The sequence below is a fragment of the Phasianus colchicus genome, chromosome Z, assembly GCF_987193195.1.
Source record: "Phasianus colchicus chromosome Z, bPhaCol1.hap1.1, whole genome shotgun sequence".
NCBI lineage: Eukaryota > Metazoa > Chordata > Aves > Galliformes > Phasianidae > Phasianus > Phasianus colchicus.
Window position 1 is genome coordinate 48,411,414 of NC_143476.1, and position 22,071 is coordinate 48,433,484.

The 22,071-nt window shown below is 39.3% G+C and overlaps 2 protein-coding genes across 12 annotated transcripts in view; one reads left to right on the plus strand and one right to left on the minus strand.

Annotated features, from left to right (window-relative positions):
• SEMA4D (semaphorin 4D) overlaps positions 1 to 14,394 on the plus strand; it is a 93,728-nt gene extending 79,334 nt beyond the window's left edge. For 5 of the 7 annotated variants that reach the window (XM_090131363.1, XM_031605466.2, XM_090131359.1 and 2 more), the window contains one exon: positions 839 to 3,509. In XM_090131363.1, the coding sequence (XP_089987489.1) occupies positions 839 to 1,755 (917 nt within the window). In that variant the 3' untranslated portion in view covers positions 1,756 to 3,509. Of the gene's footprint in view, positions 1 to 838; positions 3,510 to 11,627; positions 11,838 to 13,421; positions 13,769 to 14,089 lie in introns of those variants that run through there. The other 2 variants (XM_090131362.1, XM_090131361.1) reach the window with 2 other exon arrangements.
• The window catches only part of SECISBP2 (SECIS binding protein 2), a 43,023-nt gene continuing 21,908 nt past the window's right edge, over positions 957 to 22,071 (minus strand). For 2 of the 5 annotated variants that reach the window (XM_031605463.2, XM_090131364.1), the window contains exons 12-17: positions 21,132 to 21,270; positions 20,573 to 20,696; positions 18,742 to 18,962; positions 17,897 to 18,051; positions 17,025 to 17,226; positions 14,544 to 16,361 (exon numbers count right to left, since the gene is read on the minus strand). In XM_031605463.2, the coding sequence (XP_031461323.2) occupies positions 16,252 to 16,361; positions 17,025 to 17,226; positions 17,897 to 18,051; positions 18,742 to 18,962; positions 20,573 to 20,696; positions 21,132 to 21,270 (951 nt within the window). In that variant the 3' untranslated portion in view covers positions 14,544 to 16,251. Of the gene's footprint in view, positions 1,045 to 14,543; positions 16,362 to 17,024; positions 17,227 to 17,896; positions 18,052 to 18,741; positions 18,963 to 20,572; positions 20,697 to 21,131; positions 21,271 to 22,071 lie in introns of those variants that run through there. The other 3 variants (XM_031605464.2, XM_090131365.1, XM_031605465.2) reach the window with 3 other exon arrangements.

A 22,071-nucleotide genomic window follows, 5' to 3' on the forward strand; every position in this document is an offset into this window, starting at 1 on the left:
TCGTGAATGAAAGTACTATTTACCATAAGTACCTCTACTACAGAGGTCACTGTCTCTGAAAAAATAACATTTGACATTCTGCTGTGAGTCTTGATTAAATGCTTGATTGTTGTTGCTGGATCAGATGAAATGATGCTGAAAAAAGCATCATTTTGAGAGGAGAGGGGGGCTTAATACATCATAGAGAGCAGCTGAAGACAAGTAGCTGCAGGTCCTTTCTTTCTCGTGCGTGTTGCTGCCATCGGATTGTGGAGATCTTAAAGAAGACTAGTGTTAGAGAACATTTGTACTGCAGTAAACAGTACACTATTCTGCTTTCATTTCTTATCTAAGGCAACCATGAGAGTTTGGCTTGTTAGTTATATTGCTCATTTATCGTATTGTATTGTAGGTATGCAATAGTTACTGATGTTTTCAGAAGAGAGTTTGAGTACTGATACTTAAATTTCTTAAAATTAAATTTCTTCTTGAACATTTTGTTGTTACTTAAAATATACTAATTGGTTTGAAAGTTATATGAAGTTGAGCATCTTTTTTCAAATGATGACTTATATCAGAGGCACACTCAATTTGGATCAACTAAGTCTCCTGCTTTTCTGGAAGCGGAAGCTGTTTTGGAGTTTGAGGTGTCTGATCTTGTAATCTGTTTTGGTGTTTTGTACACACCTATAGTTTAGTATTTCACAGAGACTTGCATGCTCTTTTCTTGGTCTTGTGATAATCTTAGCACCATAGTCTTTGCGTTTCTGTTATGACTAGCACAGTCTCATGAAACTGTGGAGAGTAGATCAAACAGGAATCATTGCTGATACTTTGCACGTTTATTTTGGTGTTCCAGATAAAGTAAGAGAGAATTCGCTACAGCATACATTCAAGCATGGGAGCACAGCAGAGCTCAAGTGTTCTCAGAAGTCCAATCTGGCACAGGTAGTTTGGAAGTTCAGGGATGACGTACTGAGAGTGGAGAGTCCCAAATACCGTCTACTGGAAAAGGCATTGCTCATCTTCAATTTATCAGAAGGAGACAGTGGTGTTTACCAGTGTCTGTCAGAAGAAAAAGTGAAGAATAAGAAATTCTCTCAGGTGTTGGCTAAGCACGTTTTGGAACTGAAGAAAGTCCAGCATACTACAGCAAGCCCAGTTGTGGCAGCTGCACCAATAGAAGGTAATAGTGAAGTACCAAAAGTGTCAGCTGTATCAACTGAGGGCCCTACTGCTCAAACCTCAACCACTCAGATTGTACCAGTAACAACTGCGAGGATAATAACAAAACCCATTGGCCCTGTCCTAACAAGTGCAACTTCCAACATAGAGCTTTTCAATTCACTTCCTGACACAGTCCCTGAAAAGACAATGTTTCTGAAGTCAAATGATAACTTCCTGTTGATGTTCCTGTTCCTCTTCTTTTTTATTCTCTTCTTGTGCCTGCTTTCCTACAATTGTTACAAAGGGTATTTGCCAGGGCAGTGCTTGAAATTTCGCTCAGTCATGTTGCTTGGCAAGAAAAAAACAAAGTCAGATTTTTCTGATTGTGAACAGAGTGTGAAAGAAACCCTGGTGGAGCAAGGCAGCGTCAGCCACCAGAGCGGGGAGCAGCCAAAGCCAGCGCATGACACCGGCTATGAGACGGAGCCGGACTGTGGGAATGGACAGCTTCAGGACAGGGACGCACAGGTGCCCAGGGAGGCCAAGGACAAACCTTTTGATGTGAAGTGTGAGCTCAAGTATGCTGACTCAGATGTGGAGGGAGACTGAAGGACACCACTGGTTTTGTGTTGGAAATTAACCGTGGTACTAAAGCTATTTTTGAGCACCGAGAACATGGTTGTGACCACTGAGCCATAGGCGAGCTTTACGTGCTTCAGCTACACAGCAAGCCAATTCGCATTCAGATCTCACCAGATACAGAAGCAGTGTTCTTGTCTGCAGACCATAGCATCTTGTATTGTTGTATCAGGTTTTTTTTTTTAAATGGCCAGTTTCAGATCCCCATTTGTTTATTCCTGGTTCTCACCCACACATGGAGTACTTAACGCTGGTGAACAGCTGCCCACTCCTTTTTGGCCGTTTTCTTCCTTAGGATAAAAGTAACTAATTTAGTTGGCTTTATAAAGTACTTCAGTCTGCAAATCTTTTAGCTGCCATTAAAAAAAAGGTCTAGTTTAATTTGCATTCCAAATTGGAAATTAAGTTTAGTTTATCAGATTGGTAAATTATAGACTATTGTCCAAATTGGGACATTTTTTCTTTGCTTCTAGTGATTATTTTTCATTTGATGCTTTGTGTTTTGGCAAGCTAGATTTCTTTAGTTGGTTAAAGTTAATTAACTTTTAAGTATCTTAGCTTTTAAAGAATATGGGGATATATAGTTGGCTTGATTTGTGTAAGATTCTCAGGGATAATCTTGTTTAAAGGCTTTTTTGTCGCTGCTTTCTAGAAATTTAGGTAACAGTATCAGTATAAAACTTGTGGACTGGAGTAAGAAGGGAAAAGAATAAATGATAGATTTAGAAACATTTTATTTTCCTTAACCATGCTGGACATAGTCACCTGTTTGGTTTTTTTTCTGTACACCATTGGATTTTTCCACTTTCTTTTGATTATTTTTTTAATGAAACAGTACAGTCAAGCAGCTGTCACTTCGCGGTGACATTGAGAGAGGTTTTTTGCACTGTGAAAGCAAAAAAGGAATTGAAAATTCCCTGCAGTAACTCATCTTGCAACTCACTGGAATGGACTGTTAGGATACAGCCTGATAAGAAAACTTTGGGGATGTTCTTTTTTTTCTTTTTTCTGATTCAGAAAATAACTTCTTTTCCTGTGACACATCTTTGCAGCGTCACCCTTTCTGGATGACATCTTCTAATCTCTTATGCAACTGGAGACTGAAACTGGAGCTCCTCAAACAATCAGTAATTTGAACTGTTCATTTGAATCGTGTCTGCAAAAGTGAAAATGTGCATTTGTTCTAATTCTGCTTCACAGCTGCACTGTTTGTCTCTAAAAGCATTTAGTGTGGTACAGTTCCAGAGAGAATTGTCCCTCTCACTGCATCTTTCTGTAAATATTGCTAGGAGTGCATCTAAACAGTAAATAGCAGTGTACCTAGTCTGTTTCTCTATGTTGAACTTTCATGCAAACTTTAATTTCAACCATCTTAGTGTGAACAGTTTATATTTTATAAGATTCAGTTCGGTTTTATTTTTCTATTTTTAATTATGTACATATAACAGAATAAATATTAAAATAAATTGTATTAGACTTTGACTTTTATGAAAGTTGACATTAATGGCAATCCTAATGGCAAGTGCTAATGTTCCTTGTGGCTTCCTTTAAGGGGGAAAAAAAGAAAACTCTCACCAGTTTGGAGCAGGTTCTCTTCTCTTTATTTACTTGGGTTGTAACCCTCTGGGGGATAGAATGGATGGAAAAAGATGTGAGTGAAGGAGAAAAGTGTTTTTTCCTAGGCCTCTGGGGATACTTCCTTTTATAACCCTTCTAAAATTCATTTGTCTTTTTGCATTATTTCTTCAATGTGTGATGTATTTCTTGTAACTTTATTCCTTAGTACCATTTTTTTTTCTTTCTTTTCTGTCCTCTTCTGTCACACAGCTTCATCTCCTATACCTTTCCCTCCTACTGGTACTTCCTTTTTGTCTTGTGTGGGATGTGGTCCACCTCCTTCACCCACCAGTATCAAGCCTGATGTTTGGTCTAGCACAGACCCTCTAAAGGTCATGTTGTTGCAACCTTTCCTAAATGACCAGGCACAGCATGTTAGTGCTCGGGGATCGTTCCACCTCTTCTGCCAAGCCACAGGTAAGTTGGAGGAGCCCTGCGTGAACTAGCATTTTCTTCACTAAAGCTTTGGATATGTGGCCATGTACTCTGTATGTTCTTTTTTGATGCTTAAAAAAGAAAGAAAAAGACTATTTGGGGATGTATTGTCCACATGCTTTTGTTGCATATTGGGCACTGCAAACAGTGTCCTGCAAAATTCTCTTGTTTAGCAGCCTATTTAAGTATGCAAAGTCAGTTGACTTCAGTAGGCTCATTTGGAAGCTGAATGATGCACTTCCATGTATGTGGATGTGTAGTAGGTAAATATCTTCATTGTTAGGATGTATGCAATTAAAAAAATACTGTTGGATTTGAATTTTGCTCTTATTTTGGACCTGGTCAGTTATCCCTTATTACTTATTTCAGATGATAAAGTATGTGCAGTAATGGTAATTCCATTTTACGAGGAATATATTGTCTGTGATCGATGGGAGCAAGTCAAAGCTATTTTTTTTCTGTAGAAATTAAACATTTGCCTTTCCGCTCTTGTTTGGACAGCAGTTGCCTGGTTAAGTGAGATTTAATGCATCTAGACAGGTCTTAAAATGTAACTTCTGTCCTTTAAAAATTAGAGATTAATTTTAAAGTAGGATTGTTCTTTACTGGTGTGTCTGTGATTGTTAAATGTTACATGGAATCAGATCAAAATGCAGCTATCTTCATTAAAGTAGGTCTTACCAAAGACATGATTTGTATTTTCATGGCTAGAAACCAGCTGTGGGGTTTGGGTGGGTAGCAATAATTTTTTCACTGCTGCTGGTGACACTGACACCTTTTACTGTCCACCATGAAAAAAAACCATGGAAATGGTGTAAATACTGCAAAAGATTTAAGCAATTTGCTAACTAGGCAAACACTGCAGTGTCTGGGGCACAGGAGGAGCAGCGAGCTGATACTGTGCACAGCTGCACTGAACTCAGGTGTGATGGAATCTGGGTAGTTCCTAGTTTGGTTCTGTTTCAAGCTTCATTAACACAGGCACCACCATTGCCCAATGCCCAGTATATCCTTGGACTTGTTATAGGTAAGCAATATCCTACAATGTCCTGAGTGTGCTGAGCAACAGTTTGAGTGCATTTGCAGATGACTAGTGTGCAACACTGTGTTATTGTTGTGTTTCTGCCCTGCAGATAGATCCATGCTGTCCAGAAGCCTGACTCCTTCCCTTAGCTGTTAGAAGCTTTCCTTACCTGTTCTGTAGCTTTTTGGTCTCATTAAAATAACCCTCATATGTGAAAATAACAGTTCTGCAAACTTGGCGTCCTTCTTTAAAGAATCATTCTGCAGTGGCACTGAGGTGGGTGCCTGATGCACACCTACAGACTGTGGCACTGCAGCAATGCTGTGTACAGGCAGTGCAGGAGAACTTCCCACCTCATGGGGGGGAAGGTGCATCACTCACAAGTCAGCGTCACAAAAGCTTCATAGAAAGTTTTTTCTCTCCAGCAATACTTGGAATTACACAGGAAGGTGTGCAGGGGAAGGGCTGGGGTGAGGGCAATGGGACGACTGCTGCAGACCAAGCTCAACCTCAGTGAGTGCTCCTGCAGCATGAATGCAGGATAGACCCACAAGTGGACATGTGATGGGCCCAAGCTGTGCCAAGTACCTGGCATTGGCTGTAGGCCAGCCCCCTAAAGCAAGCAAGCCATCCTGCACTGCTCCACTCTACTGGACTTTGAGATTTAGTGGTGAGGCTTCTCTGGAGCAGTGACCCTGACTTTGATCCATGTTAGGTTTGTCCTTAACTTTCATATGGGTTGCTGTGCCAGCACCTTGCTGAGGGTTTCTCTGGTGTGCTGCTGCTGGCAGTCTGACTGCAGGTCAGTGCCAGCACATAGCATATGTGGCTGCCAGAGTCTGATGGAGTTAAATGCCAGGTGTGGGACAGTATTGTTTATTCCAGTGATTCCTGCTCTGACTGTGAATATTCATTACTAAATAGTAGACTAAAACCTTTCCTTCAGACAGATCTGCAGCACACCACATTCTTTGTTATTTAAACTGCACCTAGGAGACAACTTCAGAAGTTAAGATTGCTCTTCTAAGTGTTCTGTTAAAGCCTTAAAAGGTATTATAACTTTTATAAGTTATATGGATAGTTGTGGCCTGTCAGTAACTTCTGCTGTTGTGACGTGCTTAAAGATTAAAACATCTCAAACCACACTCATGTTGTAGCCTGTCATATACTATGAAACACCTGTGTGTGCCCTACTGAAACAGCTCTCTGAGTGCCCTGGTGCATTCGCTGCCAGACTGTATCATCTGCACCATATGTTGGCAAAGCACTTAGAAAATTCAGCAGGTTGATGCTCCTCAAACACCTGAAATTGCACTGTTGGAAGCTTCCAGTTAACATCCGCAGTGTCTGAATAAACTGTTCTCTGTCAGAAGATCTCTTGAGGCTAAGGACAGTGGCTGCCCCTGCTGACATGGGTGAGAGCTTGTGGGAGATGGCACTGGTGCAGGCCTCTGTGGGCCCCTCACTCCTGCATGTAATGCATGTGAGGCTTCAGCAGCACAGATAAAAGGTGTACTGCAGAATCTGTGACAGCTTCTGTTGTATATCTAATGCTGTATGTAACAGAAAGTGTAATGATGAGATGGGAGGTGATTTGCAGCTGTTGCTTTGTTTTAACCCTCGTTAGCAATGGGTGCCCGTCTCACCCCTTATCTCTGTCAATACTGGGTCTGTCCACTGATAGCTGAGCAGAGGTTGTATTTTGTATGCTCTGGAGAGGAGACTGAAAAGGCATTCTACTGTCAGAGGTATTTTTGTTCTCTGATTTTTTCCATTTTATTTTACAAGATAACACCATAGCTTTAAGATGGTGGACAGAGTGTGCATGGCAGGGAAAACTGGCACACTCAGGCTGATGGTGCAACAATTCTTTGTTGCCAGACCCAAGTTCTAGTTTTTTGCATTTCACTTAATACCTGGGTTCCAACCACACAGCTGTGCTCTGGCTCCACTTAGAGGACAGCTGGGATGGTGGGGAGCAGGGACAGCCATACTGCAGCTCTGTCCTGCCCATAGGTGGGCAGCCATGTTCCATCTGAGTAGTGCAGCTGTGCCTGTGCTGTGCACACACACTGGTGTGGCCTCAGGCCTGGCTGTATCAGCCAGCAGCACTGTTGCACCAATGCCAGCTAACAAACCATAAGCAGTGTTTCAGAACAAACTGTTAGCCTGTTAACCTGTTTGAGGTTAAACTCTTTGTTGGCAATTGTTGTCATATTATTTTAACTGTTTTCTAGAATAGTAATGTACTGACCATAATTTCTAACCCAGCTAACTGAAGTACAAACACAGAAGGCCCAACAAACACACTGTTTTCAGAATGCTACAGATTCCCATCACAGTTCAGCGACCCTCCCACCTGCAGCTCCACCACTAACCCCGCTGTGTGCAACTCTCAGCACCAACTGACAGTGCTCATGCATCATTGGGCTACAACTGTTCAGTACTTCAGGACACAATTACCTTTCCTGTGCTTTCATCTCTTGAGTGTCTTTTAAAACTTAGGACCTGTGTTATGCTGAAAGTCCAGGTGATAAGTTCATAGTGTTCAGCACAAACTGGAGCTGCAGCCTATATACTGAGTGCTAAATCGATACTGAGTGCTAAATCCAGATTCTCCCTTTATTTTTTTTATTTTTTTTTAATTTTTTTTAAGATCAAATGATGTTTGGAAAAGTTCTGAGGAACCAACAAGTTAGCATTGGAGGAAGACATCCCATTTCTGTAGATGGTCACTGTAGTGATGCCATGCTTGTATCACAGCTGTGCATGACAAGCTCTGCCCCTCCAAGCAGTCCCTGCAGGCACCTGCCAGCCATATGCACTGCTACCAACCGCTGGAGCCTTGGGCCATGCTGACAGCACCTGCTTTGCTGCACTGGGCTCAGCTCTCCCTAGCTGGAAAGGTTTCTCCATCTGTTAGAGAGGTGTGGGTACTCCTCGCTGGTGGCAGCTGTTGGGCCACCTGCTCTGAGCAGCCCTATTGTGTCCCAGACCCACAGGGCAGCTCTGCAGGACTGGCCTGGCCCCAGCTCCCTTCCACTCCCTAATCTATGGGATCAGCTCCACCAATAATTCATAATCACCCAATCCATTATCACCCACTCTTACATTGGTATCTAAAAGGAAAGCTGTATGCCTGCTAGGATTTGATGCCTATATAGCAGATGCGATACTGGGGACAACCAAATGGGGTCCCTGGCATGCTGCTCTGCATCTACAGCTGTATTACTCCATTCCTCACATCTTGATATACTGCTTGATTATAAGCTAAAATGGAACATAAACCCCACTTCAGTGAATAAAGTTGCGGGGTTGGTACACAGTTAAATGCTGCAGGCAACTGAAGCAGGTTAAGATAATACACTGTATGGCTGAGGGGATGCTTCTGCTCAAGGACTTGAGGCACTGCACCAACAGAGGATGGCACCCACCTGGGAAATGAGTAAACAATCACACCACCACTGGGTATTACGGAGGGCCTGGACAGAGAAAGGGCATATTTGTTTTGCTGCACAGTGTTAGCTGTCTCCCTTCTAAAGCAGTTAGGACGATGGATTTGGTTAAGAGTAATGAATGTATTTTCTATGATGAAGCAATGTTTTCAAAATTAACTGTGTGAAGTATCATTCACTGTTGCCTAAATGTACCTGTCTACATATCCAAACTGGTTTGCTGTTTAATTCTCTGCTTGAATATTGTGTTTTAACATGAGTATTTTCTTAAATCTTTCAAGCATTCTAAAGGTGGATGGCAATGTAAGTAGATAAATTTTTTTTAGCTCCCGTTTTAAAGACTATATGTCATTGGTGTTACCATAGCAAATGTATGCTCACAGTCATCTATCTTCAAAAGATAAATCTGTAACTACTGCATCTTTGAGCCTGAATTTATCTTATTCCAGAGTTGTAGCAAATCTGAATTTGAGAAATGTGACTTCATGTTTTTGCAGGTGTAACTCTTTGTGTTTTTCTGTTGTTCAGTTCTGAAATGGAAATCAAAATAGGGAAAATACTGCAGGCCCCCCTGGAACAAAGGCTGAATGCAGCAAAAGCAAAGTCTTTGCCTGCAACTGCGCCACAGCAGCCCACTGGGGGGACCTACACCACCACAGCCTGCAACCCTCCTTGTAAAGGAAAACTGTTTACTTTTTTGGAGAAACGTGTCTCTGGAGTGGGCATTCAGTCCTGTTTCCAGAATACCTGTTGCCTTTAGCAGATGAAAACAGTTGTTGTGTCAGCAGTGACATGGAGCACCTGAAGTGCATTAGAGAATGCCCTGCCATTTCCTTGCCTGGCCCTAAAGAAGTTTTCAAGCTCATGGTCTTAGATAACAAACTGCTCTATTGTCACGTCATAGGGGTTTGAAGTACTGCTATTAAACAGATGAGCTCATGGCTGTACTCGAGCACCTGGCTTGTGGTTTACAATGACTGAGCAATAACTGATACTCTTCAGTGAGCTCCTTCTGATTTGCACTGTGGTTGAGTCAGTCTTAGTGCCTCCCTGTCAGCCTGACCTCTGACACTTCCATAGGTTTCTTCTCTAGCCTTCACCCAAGGACAGATTTACCCATGGCAACTGTCCGCAGTTCCCATCCAGAGCATCCTCTTAACTCTTCAAGGAATAAATCCAAAGCCTGTCTTATTATTATTTCACTGCTTCTACACAGGTGCTGTGCTTGTAATTCACTGCTCTTCCCATATGTCCAAACACCAACTTCATTAATGTACTAAAATAATTTGTCCATTTTGTCTCCCATGTTTTTAGTTACATGTAACCTACCTTCAGTTAATCACAGGGCTAGGACAGTCATCTATAAAACATGATTTACTTTGCTTAAAGAACATTCTACACTCGTTTTCTGCCCCCAACTCTGACAGAGCTGTCATCATTCCTTTGGAGAGTGTGCTGCCTCCTTTCCACCCCTCCTTCCTTCCAAGATGAAATCCAACACCCTGCAGTTAGATCACATTCTCTGCTATTCATCCTTGTACTTAAATTTATTTCTCCATATTTGTAGGATACTAGCTTTGTTTCCAAATGATTTAAATCTAAATCTAACATATGCTGAGAAAGCACACAGATAGATGTAAAGGCTGCCACTTAGGCAGACAAAAAAATCAACACAAGGGAATCTGAAATCTAACTAGTTAGCAGGCCTAGAATCACATATTTTTCTAAAGAAAATTCCATATCAGTTTGGAATAATAAAAAAACAGCAAAATCTGACTGCTGTAGCAGGTTCTGTTCTCTCAAGACACACTTCAAAGAATCCTTTATTTTCCTTTTATCCAGCTTTCTTTTTACACCTTCTCTCAGTGTTCTAAGTCTGTTCTGTATCCCAACCCCTAAGGGAGAAACAGACGTGTGTCTCTATTCCTGGTGGATGAGAAGCTGGACATGAGCCGGCAGTGTGCACTTGCAGCCCAGTAGGCCGACTGTGTTTTGGGCTGCATTAAAAGAGGAGTGGCCGGCAGGGAGAGGGAGGTGATTGTCCCTCTCTACTCTGCTCTTGTGAGGCCCCACCTGGAGTACTATGTCCAGGCCTGGGGCCCCCAGCACAAGACATGGAATTCTTGGAACAGGTCCAGAGGAGGGCCAATAAGATCAGAGGCTTGGAGCACTTCTATGAAGAAAAGTTGAGGGAACTGGACTTGTTTAGCTTGGAGACAAGAAGGCTCCAGAGAGACCTCATTGTGGCCTTTCAGTACTTGAAAGAAGCATATGAACAGGAGGGGGAACATCTGTTCACGTGGGTTGATAGTGATAGGACAAGGGAGAATGGTTTTAAACTGAGACAGAGGAGATTTAGGTTAGATATTAGAAGGAAGTTTTTCACTCAGAGGGTGGTGACACACTGGAACAGGTTGCCCAAGGTGACTGTGAATGCCCCATCCCTGGAGGCAGCCTGGTCTAGTGACTGGCAACTCTGCTCATGGTGGGGGGGGCTGAAACTCTATGATATTTAAGGTCCTTTTCAACCCAGGCCATTCTATCATTCTATGATTCTATGCTTTAAGTAAGAATTGCTGTAAAGTTCTTAGCTTGACCCATATGCCTTTCCCTTTAGTGAAAGGACACAGATATTATGCTTCATCCAGTCTTGCTAACTTTCCACTAACAGCTGTTCTGTTCTCTGTGCTACTATCAATAATTCTGATTTATTCAAATTCTATCCTCACATGTTAAGATTAATAATAGCAACAAGGGTAAAAGATTGCTCTTTGTTCTTGATCCAAGCTGTTCTGTCTTGTCTAATTGCCTGCTGTGACAAATGGTCCCACACTTTTTTCAGTTTTGCCTTTCACTATTTCTGGCATCTCTGACACATTGGGTTCTTGAACTTTTTCCCCTCCTGGTCTCTATTTCAACTGTTGGAAGGAATCTCAGAAGGCTTCAGCCTTTCACCAGGCATGAGCTTCATCAGCACTAGTTAGCATGGCCTGGTTCTTCAACAGACCGATTCCATTGTCTGGTCTATCACAGTCGTGGGCCAGTTCCCCACTGTGAGAATACAGGCACAGAAAGCTTCTTTTTGCATATGAACTCATTTACAACTTCAGCTTAAACCTAAATTATCAGTGATACTTTTTTTTATCCCAGCTTTTTGGTACCTAGAATTTCAGCTGAAGAAATCTAAGAAACATTGAAACCAAACTTTTTATGCCTTTAAGCCTAATCTTGAGGTCCTAAACTTTTGCTTTTTTTCCTCCAAGACACAGATTGTGTTTTTTCCCCAAGTAAGTTAACTGGCATTTCTACAGGTCCAGATGACTCCCATTTTGTCTGGAAGAAGAATGGACAGGAAATGAAGGCATGCATCACTGAACAGGCTCACAGGCTGTTTGATGGCAGAGTGCATGTCCTAAGTTGGGTGAAAGATTCAGTATCAGGAAATACAAAATATAAATGTTCATTCATCTCAAAGATTGGGAACACAACATCAGAAGTGCTAATCAAAGTGGAAGATAAAGGTAGGCTGGTTCTGACTGTACGCTCTTTTTGTTGGCTCTGCCAACAAAGGTTTTGCAGACACAGAAAATTGCTTCTTTCTCACCCTCCTATAGAACTAACCTGCAAGTCAGCAAATATGCCCTAGTAATGAAACCCAAACTGTTAAACTAATGGACGCCAATTGGATGTGAATACTGAAAAGAGAATACAAAATACTGCTCTGCAAGAACTAATCAGGTTGACAAAAACCTTTGCTTCTAAGAAGTGATAAATTAAATGCCCGGTACATGGGCCTGAACCAGTTGAGCACCTGATAAAAAGGCATGGCAAGCCCTGGAAGCACAGGTGCGAGCAATTCACCTGTGCAACCCTGGGCCTACCCTCCTCCCTTACTTCATTTAAGGGCTGGCAGCTAAGGGAGAAGTGTCTGTAGTTGCAGACTGCCTCTATGGGTAATTTTCCTGTGAGCCTTATCTTCAGAATGGGGTAAGCTATTCCTTCTTTATTACTGGATTGTGACTAATGCCCTTCTTGAGCTATCCAAAAACTGGTCAGAGGTAGTTGTTTATTTCATACTACACACTTGTTATATGGGATATTTATTTATATGGTGATCTGTGAATTACCTGTTGTCAGGTGGATACAGTTCCAACGTTTTTGTTTTGCCACTCACGGATCAGAGGTCAGACAGCTCAACTGAGCACTGGGGTAAGATGTTCATGCAAACAGGGACAGCTTGAATACCATTTGCAACTAAGTTTCGCAACTTACCTATACCTGCAGAAAGTCTGAATAAATCTCAAAGAAAAAAAAAAACATCAGGAGCAACGAAAGTGACGTAAGATTTTTTCTCTAATACGGAAAAGAAAAAATACATAAATCTACCTGATTAGTGCCAAATGTGAATCTGTCAAGAACAGCTCTACATAGCCCTTTTCAGTAGAAAAGGAAAGCAGAATGAGGAGCATCTCAGTGAAACTGCTATCAGTATAAAACAGGAAAGCTTTGAAAGCATTACAGCATGACCATCTTGACAGATTAAATATTACATCTGTGTATGCTGCTACCACTAGAGTGGTAGGGACTACAAGGAAAAAATGTTTGTAGGCAAGACTGGACTAAAAATTCATCAAGATATGGTAAAACAGTCCATCTTATGCTCTGAAGTATGGGATAAAGAACAACTTACTACATAACAGTACTGTAAAATGGGGAAATCACAAACTGGATAGTCTGTTGTATCATATTCTTTTCTTCATCCTTGGCATGATGTAACTGCAACACTCCTATTCTTCCAAATGGCTTAAGCCTGTGAGTAGATGATATTTTTTTTTCTAGACTAGGACTGACAGATAACCAGAACCTCTGGTGTGACAGTCTGTTCACACCAGAGGTTGTAAAGTTTGCTGCAGAGGGGAAGAGACCAGACCATTTGAAAAGAACTTATTTCCAAGTAACCTAAGAGAAGGTAGAGCTGAATAGAAGATAAAATGATGCCTTGCCTTTCTTTGAGTCCAATCCTCCATAAAAGCACTGTGGCTGAATTGATGTCAGCTTATTTGATCACTACTTAGTTACATAATCATCCAATTTACAATTTTCAGATAGTGTTGATAAGGATGGATGGACTAAAGAATTTGATTCTTGGAGAACTGCTATCAGTGAACATGACAAGATGATGCAAAACTGGAGGAAGACATGGGTAAGAATTTTTGGAACTGATTTCTCCTATGGGCCTTTCTATAGGACAGACTAGTCTTGCAGTTATAAATAGCCAATGACCCACTAGCAACTGAATGGGTTTATATAACAAAGTGATCAGAGCTCCTGTACACGCTGTCAGTCTTGACCATCTCAGTACTATGATCTGCTTCATATATCACATACAGTTATGTCAGCTTCCTCCTACAGTGCACTAATCAATTTCTAAATCAATAAGTAGTCCTCATCCTACCCCAAAGAGTAAGTCTGTTACCAAATACAGCAGATGTTTTCTTATTAATGTGTTGATTTTGGTCTGCAATACGTTACTGGAGTTTGTAAATGATATTGTTTAATCAAAGCCACCCTGATTTAAAAACAAAACCAAAACAGAATCCCAAGCACCTACTTAGCTGTCAGTGTTTTTCTGCAACTGTTACAGCAAGCATTAATTGATAGCTGTGGATACAGCATATACTTGCTGCATGTGTAACAGTCAGTGTAAGTAAGTAACCTTTTAACCCCACTTTATTTGAACGATATGTTACACCTTGTTCTTTTTATCCTTCAGGGAAGTTGCAACGAGAAAAGCAGTCTCTCCTGCACAAAGGAATAAACAAACTGGAACGAGGAACATATGCAACTTATCAGTGCCCAGTACTCTTAATATCATAGCTTTCAAAGAGGTATTTGCAAATGTTAGTGCTGGCATTATAACTAGTGTTCAGGAGAAATCTGCTGAAGTTTGAGGTAGAACACGATATCCTTGCTCATCAAAGAACCAGCACATTGTGTAGCCAGTGCTATGAGAGGCCATCTTCCCCATGCTGGAACCGTCTATTTTTGTGATGCTTATTTTAGCTCAACAAAGAATGACTAGTGGTCCTAGTATGACTTGTGTAGTTCAAACAATGTAACGTGATCTGTGCCTTCTGTTCTGAGTTGACTAAGCAAACTAACTGTTTTGCTCTTGAGGGTCTTGGCATGTAAATTAGAGATTCATAAATAAGATTTGAATAACTTTATTTCAAAGGCACTTTCACTCTTCCATTCTTTTCAAGCATTTACCCTTGAACTCAGTTCCTAGTATTCTGAAAAACATTCTTTTCTGGTATAAGCAAGTTCATTTGTTCAAACATATGCCTTTTGGTTATAAAGCTTCTGTACCAAATGAAGAATTTTTGACTAACGCTCAAAATACAGGTGGCTCACAGAACACCTAAGTTATTCTTCCAGATTGAGTTAACTATGATAACTTCAAACACTTACAAAGGGAGTGAATTTCAAGACTACGTTTGTGTTGAGTTCACTTATTTCTAGTGGACAACTGCAGCTTGAAGATGTGTGGATCTACTTATTTCACAGTTTTACTGTAGTGCTGTTCCGGGATTTGGCTTTCTGAAGTATCTGAAATAATTTTTTTTCTTTTATTTTAATTATTTTTAAGCAGGTGCAATGTCACCTATGAATAAATTAAAGACTTCTGTACCACATCTGACTTCATGAGGCAGCTACTTTCCAAAGTATAGCACTACTGCTGTTAAATGTGTTCCAGTATTTATAAATGCATGACAGAGATGCTGGCTGCAGCACACGGTATCTGTATCTTTTTTTCAGAACAATGGATCAGTTATATGTGCCTCCTCCAATGACTTTCTTAGGTTTGTCTTCTTACATCTGTAAGCTGTAAACAGGAGTGTTTATATCTACATTCCCATGAAAGTGCTCAACCACGCCATTATGAGTACATTTTGTTTTCAAAATTTACTTATGTATAGGATAAAAATTTTCCCTATCTTACATACAAAATGATATTGACTTAAAAACTCTTGCATATATATACTGGCTTAACCCTGAAACAAAGGAATGAGGAATGTGTCAGCATGGAAATCTACAGACAGGAAAGCAAGCTGGTCCATCTTATATCCTCCAGCTTGAAAGCAGGACCTGTAGTGAATTGATTGCAGTAGTATCAGAGAGCAAAAGCATTATCATCGTTCAGACTATCTACTTGCCAAACAGGGTCTGAAAAGTGAAAACTGCATGAATTTCAGACCTTTATAATCTGTATAGTCTGCATTCTTGCCTATATGCTGGCAGTACATTTCCAGAACAACAAATTATCACAGGGGAAGAACTAACTGGTAAACTTCAACATCATGGCTTTCCTTAATTAGTTTCCAACTAGCTGCCTGCTCAGAATTCACCTCCTGCTGAAGGGTATAAAGTGACACTTATTCCAACCTGCTCACCTGAGCAGGATTATGAAAAACAAAAACAACAACAGAAAAATTTTAAAAAGAGCTTGAATTCTTTAAACAAGAATTAAAAATAGAAAACAAATCCCCAAAGCTCCAAACATCCAGCATATGGAATCTCTCCCCAGACAATCTTGCTAACAAATTCTTTTGGTATATTGCACTGTTAACAAATTTAAGTCCATAAAACCATTACTAATATGCCAAACTTGTTCAGGTTGTTCTGGGTTAAAACGACATGTTTCCTGTTATCATTTACTATAGTAATTAGCCAAGTACACAGAACTTAGAAGAATGAGCCAGTGTCTCATATACTCCAGTGTGCATTTTCTGTAAGGAGATTCAGAACAGCTTACTTATCTGACTTAAACTTTTTTTTTTGCCACTCTCCTACCTGGATATTTAATTTTAGATAAAATATTTGTATATCTATTACAAAATAAACCTTGAAAGCCCAGCAGAATAGGATCTGTATTTAGTGATGCTCTTCTGAATTCAGAACCGCCATGTCAGCAGTTGCACTCTTTTCCAGTTCCAGTGCATAGGGGTAATATTCTTCTTCAAGGTTTTTCTTCCAGATTTTAACTAGAGGATGTTAGAACAAAACAAAAAACAAAAGAAAAAATCCCAAATTACTGCATAACTCTGAAGAAAAAACTTCAAATGAAAAGCCACTGACTCTCAAATTCCTCATTCTCAAAGCAAATGTGAAGATCATTTGGTACACTGGCATATATACTACTTAACACCAGATACCCATGAAAGAAGACTTCAGGCATGGAAGACTGCACTTAGTCTTAGTCCAGCCATCTGCTCACACTTAACTATGAAGGGGGCTAAAGCAGTCAAGTTTTAGGGTTGCCTAGAGTTTTGTGATAACTATTATCAGCTGAATGCATTAGCAGAAAAGGAAGACCTTTACAAAACTTGAGTCTACTATAACTACAAAGCATACGGTTTAGAAAAGAAACACAAATTTCTAAGAAATGTACATAATAAGAATTCTGTAAAAGCCTCCCTGGACAAAGCAGTGCATTTCACGTAACATCAGAGGATTTCACAAAGCAATTTTGTGTTTCTCAGCCAGTCCTCAGGTTCACAGAACTGGGAAAAAAAAAAAAAAAAGACGACCACAGAAAAGCATAGTTCCTCATTACTAATCATTAACATGCCAGGTGCCATTAGTTTCAGTGAATACGGTAAAGCAGACTGAAAACTTGAATCAAAAATAAGTCAATAAATACTCACTGTAATTTGGTATATCCTCATCATGGTCCCTGGGAGAAGTTTTACCCATTTCTGATAAGCAGCTCTTTTCAAATTCAGTGGTTATGATGTTGAGTTCAGTTTCAGTTTGTCCTCCTTCAGCTTCTTCCTCTAAAGCTGCTACCATATCTTTGTAGGCCTTCCTGGCCTCTGTTGTCAGTTGTACCATTCTATGAAAATGATCCTATGGAAATATTAGTATAAACTTTTATCACACAAAATTTTAAAATCTTTACGGAAAAGCTTCTACGAGGTCTTGAATAGGTCTTGAATATCTCCAGAGAAGGAGACTGTGTAACGACTCTGGACAGCCTGTTCCAGCACTCTGTCACCCTTATAGTAGAGAAGTTCTTCCTCATATTTATATGAAACTTCCTGGGTTCTAGTTTGTGCCCACTGCCCCATGTTCTGTCACTGGGCACTACAAAAAGAGCCTGACCCCATGATCTTGACTTCACTTTTGACCTTAGCTTTTCCCAAACCTGCAAGAAGACTGTTTAAAAGCATCCACTGGTTGACTAAATGCTGCAGCTTTTCACCAGCTAACTTGTTATCAAAGTATGAAAAACAAAGCAAGCATTAATAGAAACACAACATCTTTGGAAACAGACATTTTGAAAAGAGATCTAGGTGGAAATGATGTTAGGAAGAGACAGCAGAATCACTTAAAAAAAAAAAAAGTGCTAAGTGGTCATATATTCATAATTAACTTCACATAGAAATCTCTAACTTGGGATTAAGAGTATAGGTGTGCAAGAGCAAAATAAAACCTCAAAATTAGAAATATTTTTTTCTCCTAAAAGTAAAAATTAAGTAAAGCAAAACAAAAGCCTGAAGTTTATCCTTCAACTCACCTGAGCTCCATCATAGCTAAAAATTCCCACTACACTCACAGGCACTGCTTTGTTCACACAGCGACCTAGGGCCTTGCGATTAAGAGCAAAAACAAATGGTATATTCTGCTCACAGGCACAGTCGATAATGTTATGAAGAGTCTCATCCAATCCACCTGGAGAAGACAACAAAATTATCAATGAATGACACTATTCAAGCTAGAAGACAGTACTGTTAAAAGATGACAAAAGCTGCAGGATTATAGGAACATCTAGAAATGACAAGAATTTGTAAGAAAGAATATATGGATCTGCTAGAAGAATTTGACACTTTTTTCTTAGTGCAGTATCTTTAGTTTGCTACTATTCCATACTTTGTTGTATGAGAGGAATAGCATTTGCTATAGAAGCAAGTCAACTATAAAAAAATCTGAATGTTAAGAAACTGTTTAAAAGTGATTAGACAGAAATAACAGTAAGTAGTAAAACAAATTTTAAATAAAGTATCACTGAAAACTTAGTGCTAAACTGTGGCTTAAAAGCTACTCATAACTTCTCAGCTATGCCACTGCAATCTTTTGAGCAATTGCAATCAGTCAGTATAGTGGTGTCAGTTTCAATAACTTCCCCTACCTCTGATATTCTTGATATTTATTCTTGACTAAGTTCACATATCAGCTATAAACTCAACAGTAAACAATGTGAAGAAGGAAGGCATCTTTATATGGCTGGATTTCAAAGGCTGTTCAAGTAAGTCCTTCCAATAATAACAGGTATCATGTCTTCTTTTTTACATTTCTTTTGTTAAAAACAAACAAACAAACAAACAAGTTTTTTGGTTGTTTTTTTTTTTGTATCTTATTTACCCTTTGACTGAATCTTTTCACAGTTAGGAGAGATGATGACACACTTCAGTTTTTTCAGCCTCAGATGCTTCAAAACTTCTCTAAGGCCCATAACAAGCCTGCGTTTTATCTTCGCCTTTACTGGGTCTTTCTGATACAAACGATCTTGGAACCGAACCAGTTCTTTTAAGAGATCTGTCACACAACTGTCAACTTCTTTACTAAGTACTTGGCTGCAATAACTGGAAGAAAGAATAAAGTAAACATTAACAACACTGAAATTACAAATACGTCTTTGCCTTTTTTCTATCCCCAGTTCCACACAAACTTTTGACATAAAAACAAACAAAAAAATTACTTCGGATTTTTTTCAGTAACCAAGAACTTAGAGAAAAGCTTTAGAAAACTGTTAGATACCACAATTAACAAACTACACTAAAACATACATGCAGTATATATAAATAGGCACACTAAACCCATATATATATTTGTATGAATATGTTTTTGTATTTTTTTCCATTGAAGCATTTTTTCTGACATCTAAATCAGACAGCACAACAAACAGTACAAGTTTTCTTTAAATATATTGCTACTCATGATAAAGGTGGAAATCTGAAACACATTTCCCCTCCCAGATTCATACTGTTTGCCTTTCATCCTGTTTCACATATCATAGCTATCAAACCACAACCTTCTAGTTTTCATAAGGAGAAGACAATTACAGATATACTCCATCCTTCTGGTATTCCCTGGGAAAGATGAGGGTTCCATATGAATTTTTCTCCATCTTTTACACAATCATTCACTAAGGAAGGATATCAAGGAAAGAAACTAGAGATATCTCAATTACACAACCAACAGAAGATGACAAGTGGTAAATTCACATACCATTACAAGACGAAAACGCAGGATCTATCCTGGCTCTTGAAGACATACAAACTTTTGCTTAACTTCTAAGAGTTTTTTTTTATTTACTGTTCCCAGTTTTTTCACTGTCTCGAAGTCAACTAAAATACTGAAAAACTTAGAAAATCTAATCTAAAGATACAAAGTAATTTTAGCTGAATGTTCTACACTTCCTAGCAGACAGACCAGCCCCCTTGTGCATATTCAACCCCAACAGGGCAGTCAGTAAAGCACTGTTCCATAAACATCAATGAAGTAATTTTTCAAGCAAATAAATTAATATATGGCAGGAGATAAAATGACAGTCGTATCAAGATTAATATTTACAATAACAACAATTATAAAGAAGGCCAATGGTACCCTTAAGGGAGGAAAATCAGAAGTTAAACCTACCTGTTTAACAGTTGTTAAAACCAGTCATAATTACTACACTGGATCTCTTTTCACACATAGTGAGGACTATTTCTATTTAAACTAAAGTGAAGTGTCTGCACAAAATAAATAGCAAGCCTTCTTGCCTTGTCACAACATGAAAATGTCATCTCACTAGTCACATACTTCACATGCTTGCCATTTGGCCTGGTAGCAGAAAACCAAACTACACGCTAAAAATAAGTTGTTGAGTATTAAACTGGTACTCTATTAATGCAACACACTCATACTAAACAGCAGCTCCTTTTCACTTCTTAGCCTCTCATAAATTTCTCATCTTTTTTTTTTTTCCTGCAAGGATCATGTATTCTGAAGTGAAAATTACAACAATGTACAGACTTGTTTCTCTGGATATCATTTCTTCATTTGTGTGCCAGCTTACAGAAAAACTCAATAGAAATGTAGAACCATTAATCCAAATAGTGCTGCACAGAACGCATTTAACATATGCTGTTAAAAAATACTATATTTGTGATATTGCAGAAAAACAAGCATCAGTACAATCAATACTTACTCTCTAAATCTTCTACTATGGATTTTTGGAAGATTAGATGTTGACTGCTTTGAAGTCATAGAGCTTTCTGTAGATTCCTTTGTGCTCCCCAGAAGCCCTTCTGCAACTTGCATTACAGGAACAACTATCATGCAAATAAAGATACTTCAATAAAAAGACGAACAAGGCTGCTGTGAAGAGACTGATTTGTAAATTTTCTATCTCCTGAAATTGTTTCAGTCTGTAGCAGTCTGTAGTAACGGGAAAACAAGTCATTTAGCTTTCTTTTTCTCTCGTAGCTCTTTTTAAAACAGACTGCCAGAAAGACAGTCTCACGATGCCATATAAATCCGTCAAGCATTTAAGTGTGAAGCAATAATCTGAATATCTCTTACTTAGTTACAGAAAGTAGCAAGTTAGGCATACTTTAAACTCTACATAAGCCCATGCTGAATCACTGAAAATTCCAAAGTTACAGTTTTTGTATGGCAGTATTTAGCACTATTTTTTAAAGTACCAAGTGTGCTCACTCACAGATCTCAACCTATGTACTGTATTATGGCATTTTCTTGAAAAATACCTGCTTGACTATCCTGTGGAAGTGCTTCATCTTCAGTAATATTTTCTGCAGACACACAAGAATTACCTCCATCTTTTGGTACTGCTGTCTGTTCTAACAGGTGTTGCTGTTTTCGCAGTTCTCGTTCTTTCAAAATAATCTAAAAAACAAAAATAAATTAAAAATCAGTATCACAAAGCAGTTTCTCTTACCACGTGCTTACGTACAGACCACTCAAAAATAAAATTGGTACTACTATTCAAAGTTTACATGTATTTTTTCAATTTACATAAAAATGCTGTAGTTCCTCAAAGCACCATTACAGAGTAGGAAAAACATTAAATCTATATGCAAAGAATTCTCTTTCCTGGACTACCAGTGTTTGGGTGGAGAAAAGCATTTCTAGTGATCTGTCTAGCTGGCAAAGAGAAAGTTAAGCAAGTGAAATGTATTCCTCTTTACCTTTCTTCTGTAGACTGTCAATTTGTAGCTATACAGCTCAGCAACAAACACTGCCTCCCTTTGCCCTGCCCACGTTATATCACATACAGTGTAGTTCACTTAACTAAGAATCTACCCTTGCCAACTTTCTCTCCTGTCAGAAAGCCTAAGTCAGTCTGTATTGCACAGCTGTTTCTGAACTTGCAGGATGAAGGAAAAGACAAGAAATTACTAGAAATAACCATCTGCACCATCTGAAGAAGGAAGGTAAGACCTGCTTGATTCAAATAGGTGAAAGAACTATATGCTTCTTAGAACTAATTTTCTACCTTTGTAGCTGAGTAAGAAGCACTTAACGTACACATGGCTCAAAGCTTGTAATGGAGGCTAATTGCCAAAATAAATTTATCCATTTCTGTTTGAAAGGAAGAATGAAGAATAAAAATAAGCTTCCTACCATACTCAAAACACAAATATTACAGAGACAGAGTAGATCTTTGTCTTCTCAGACCTAGTTTGA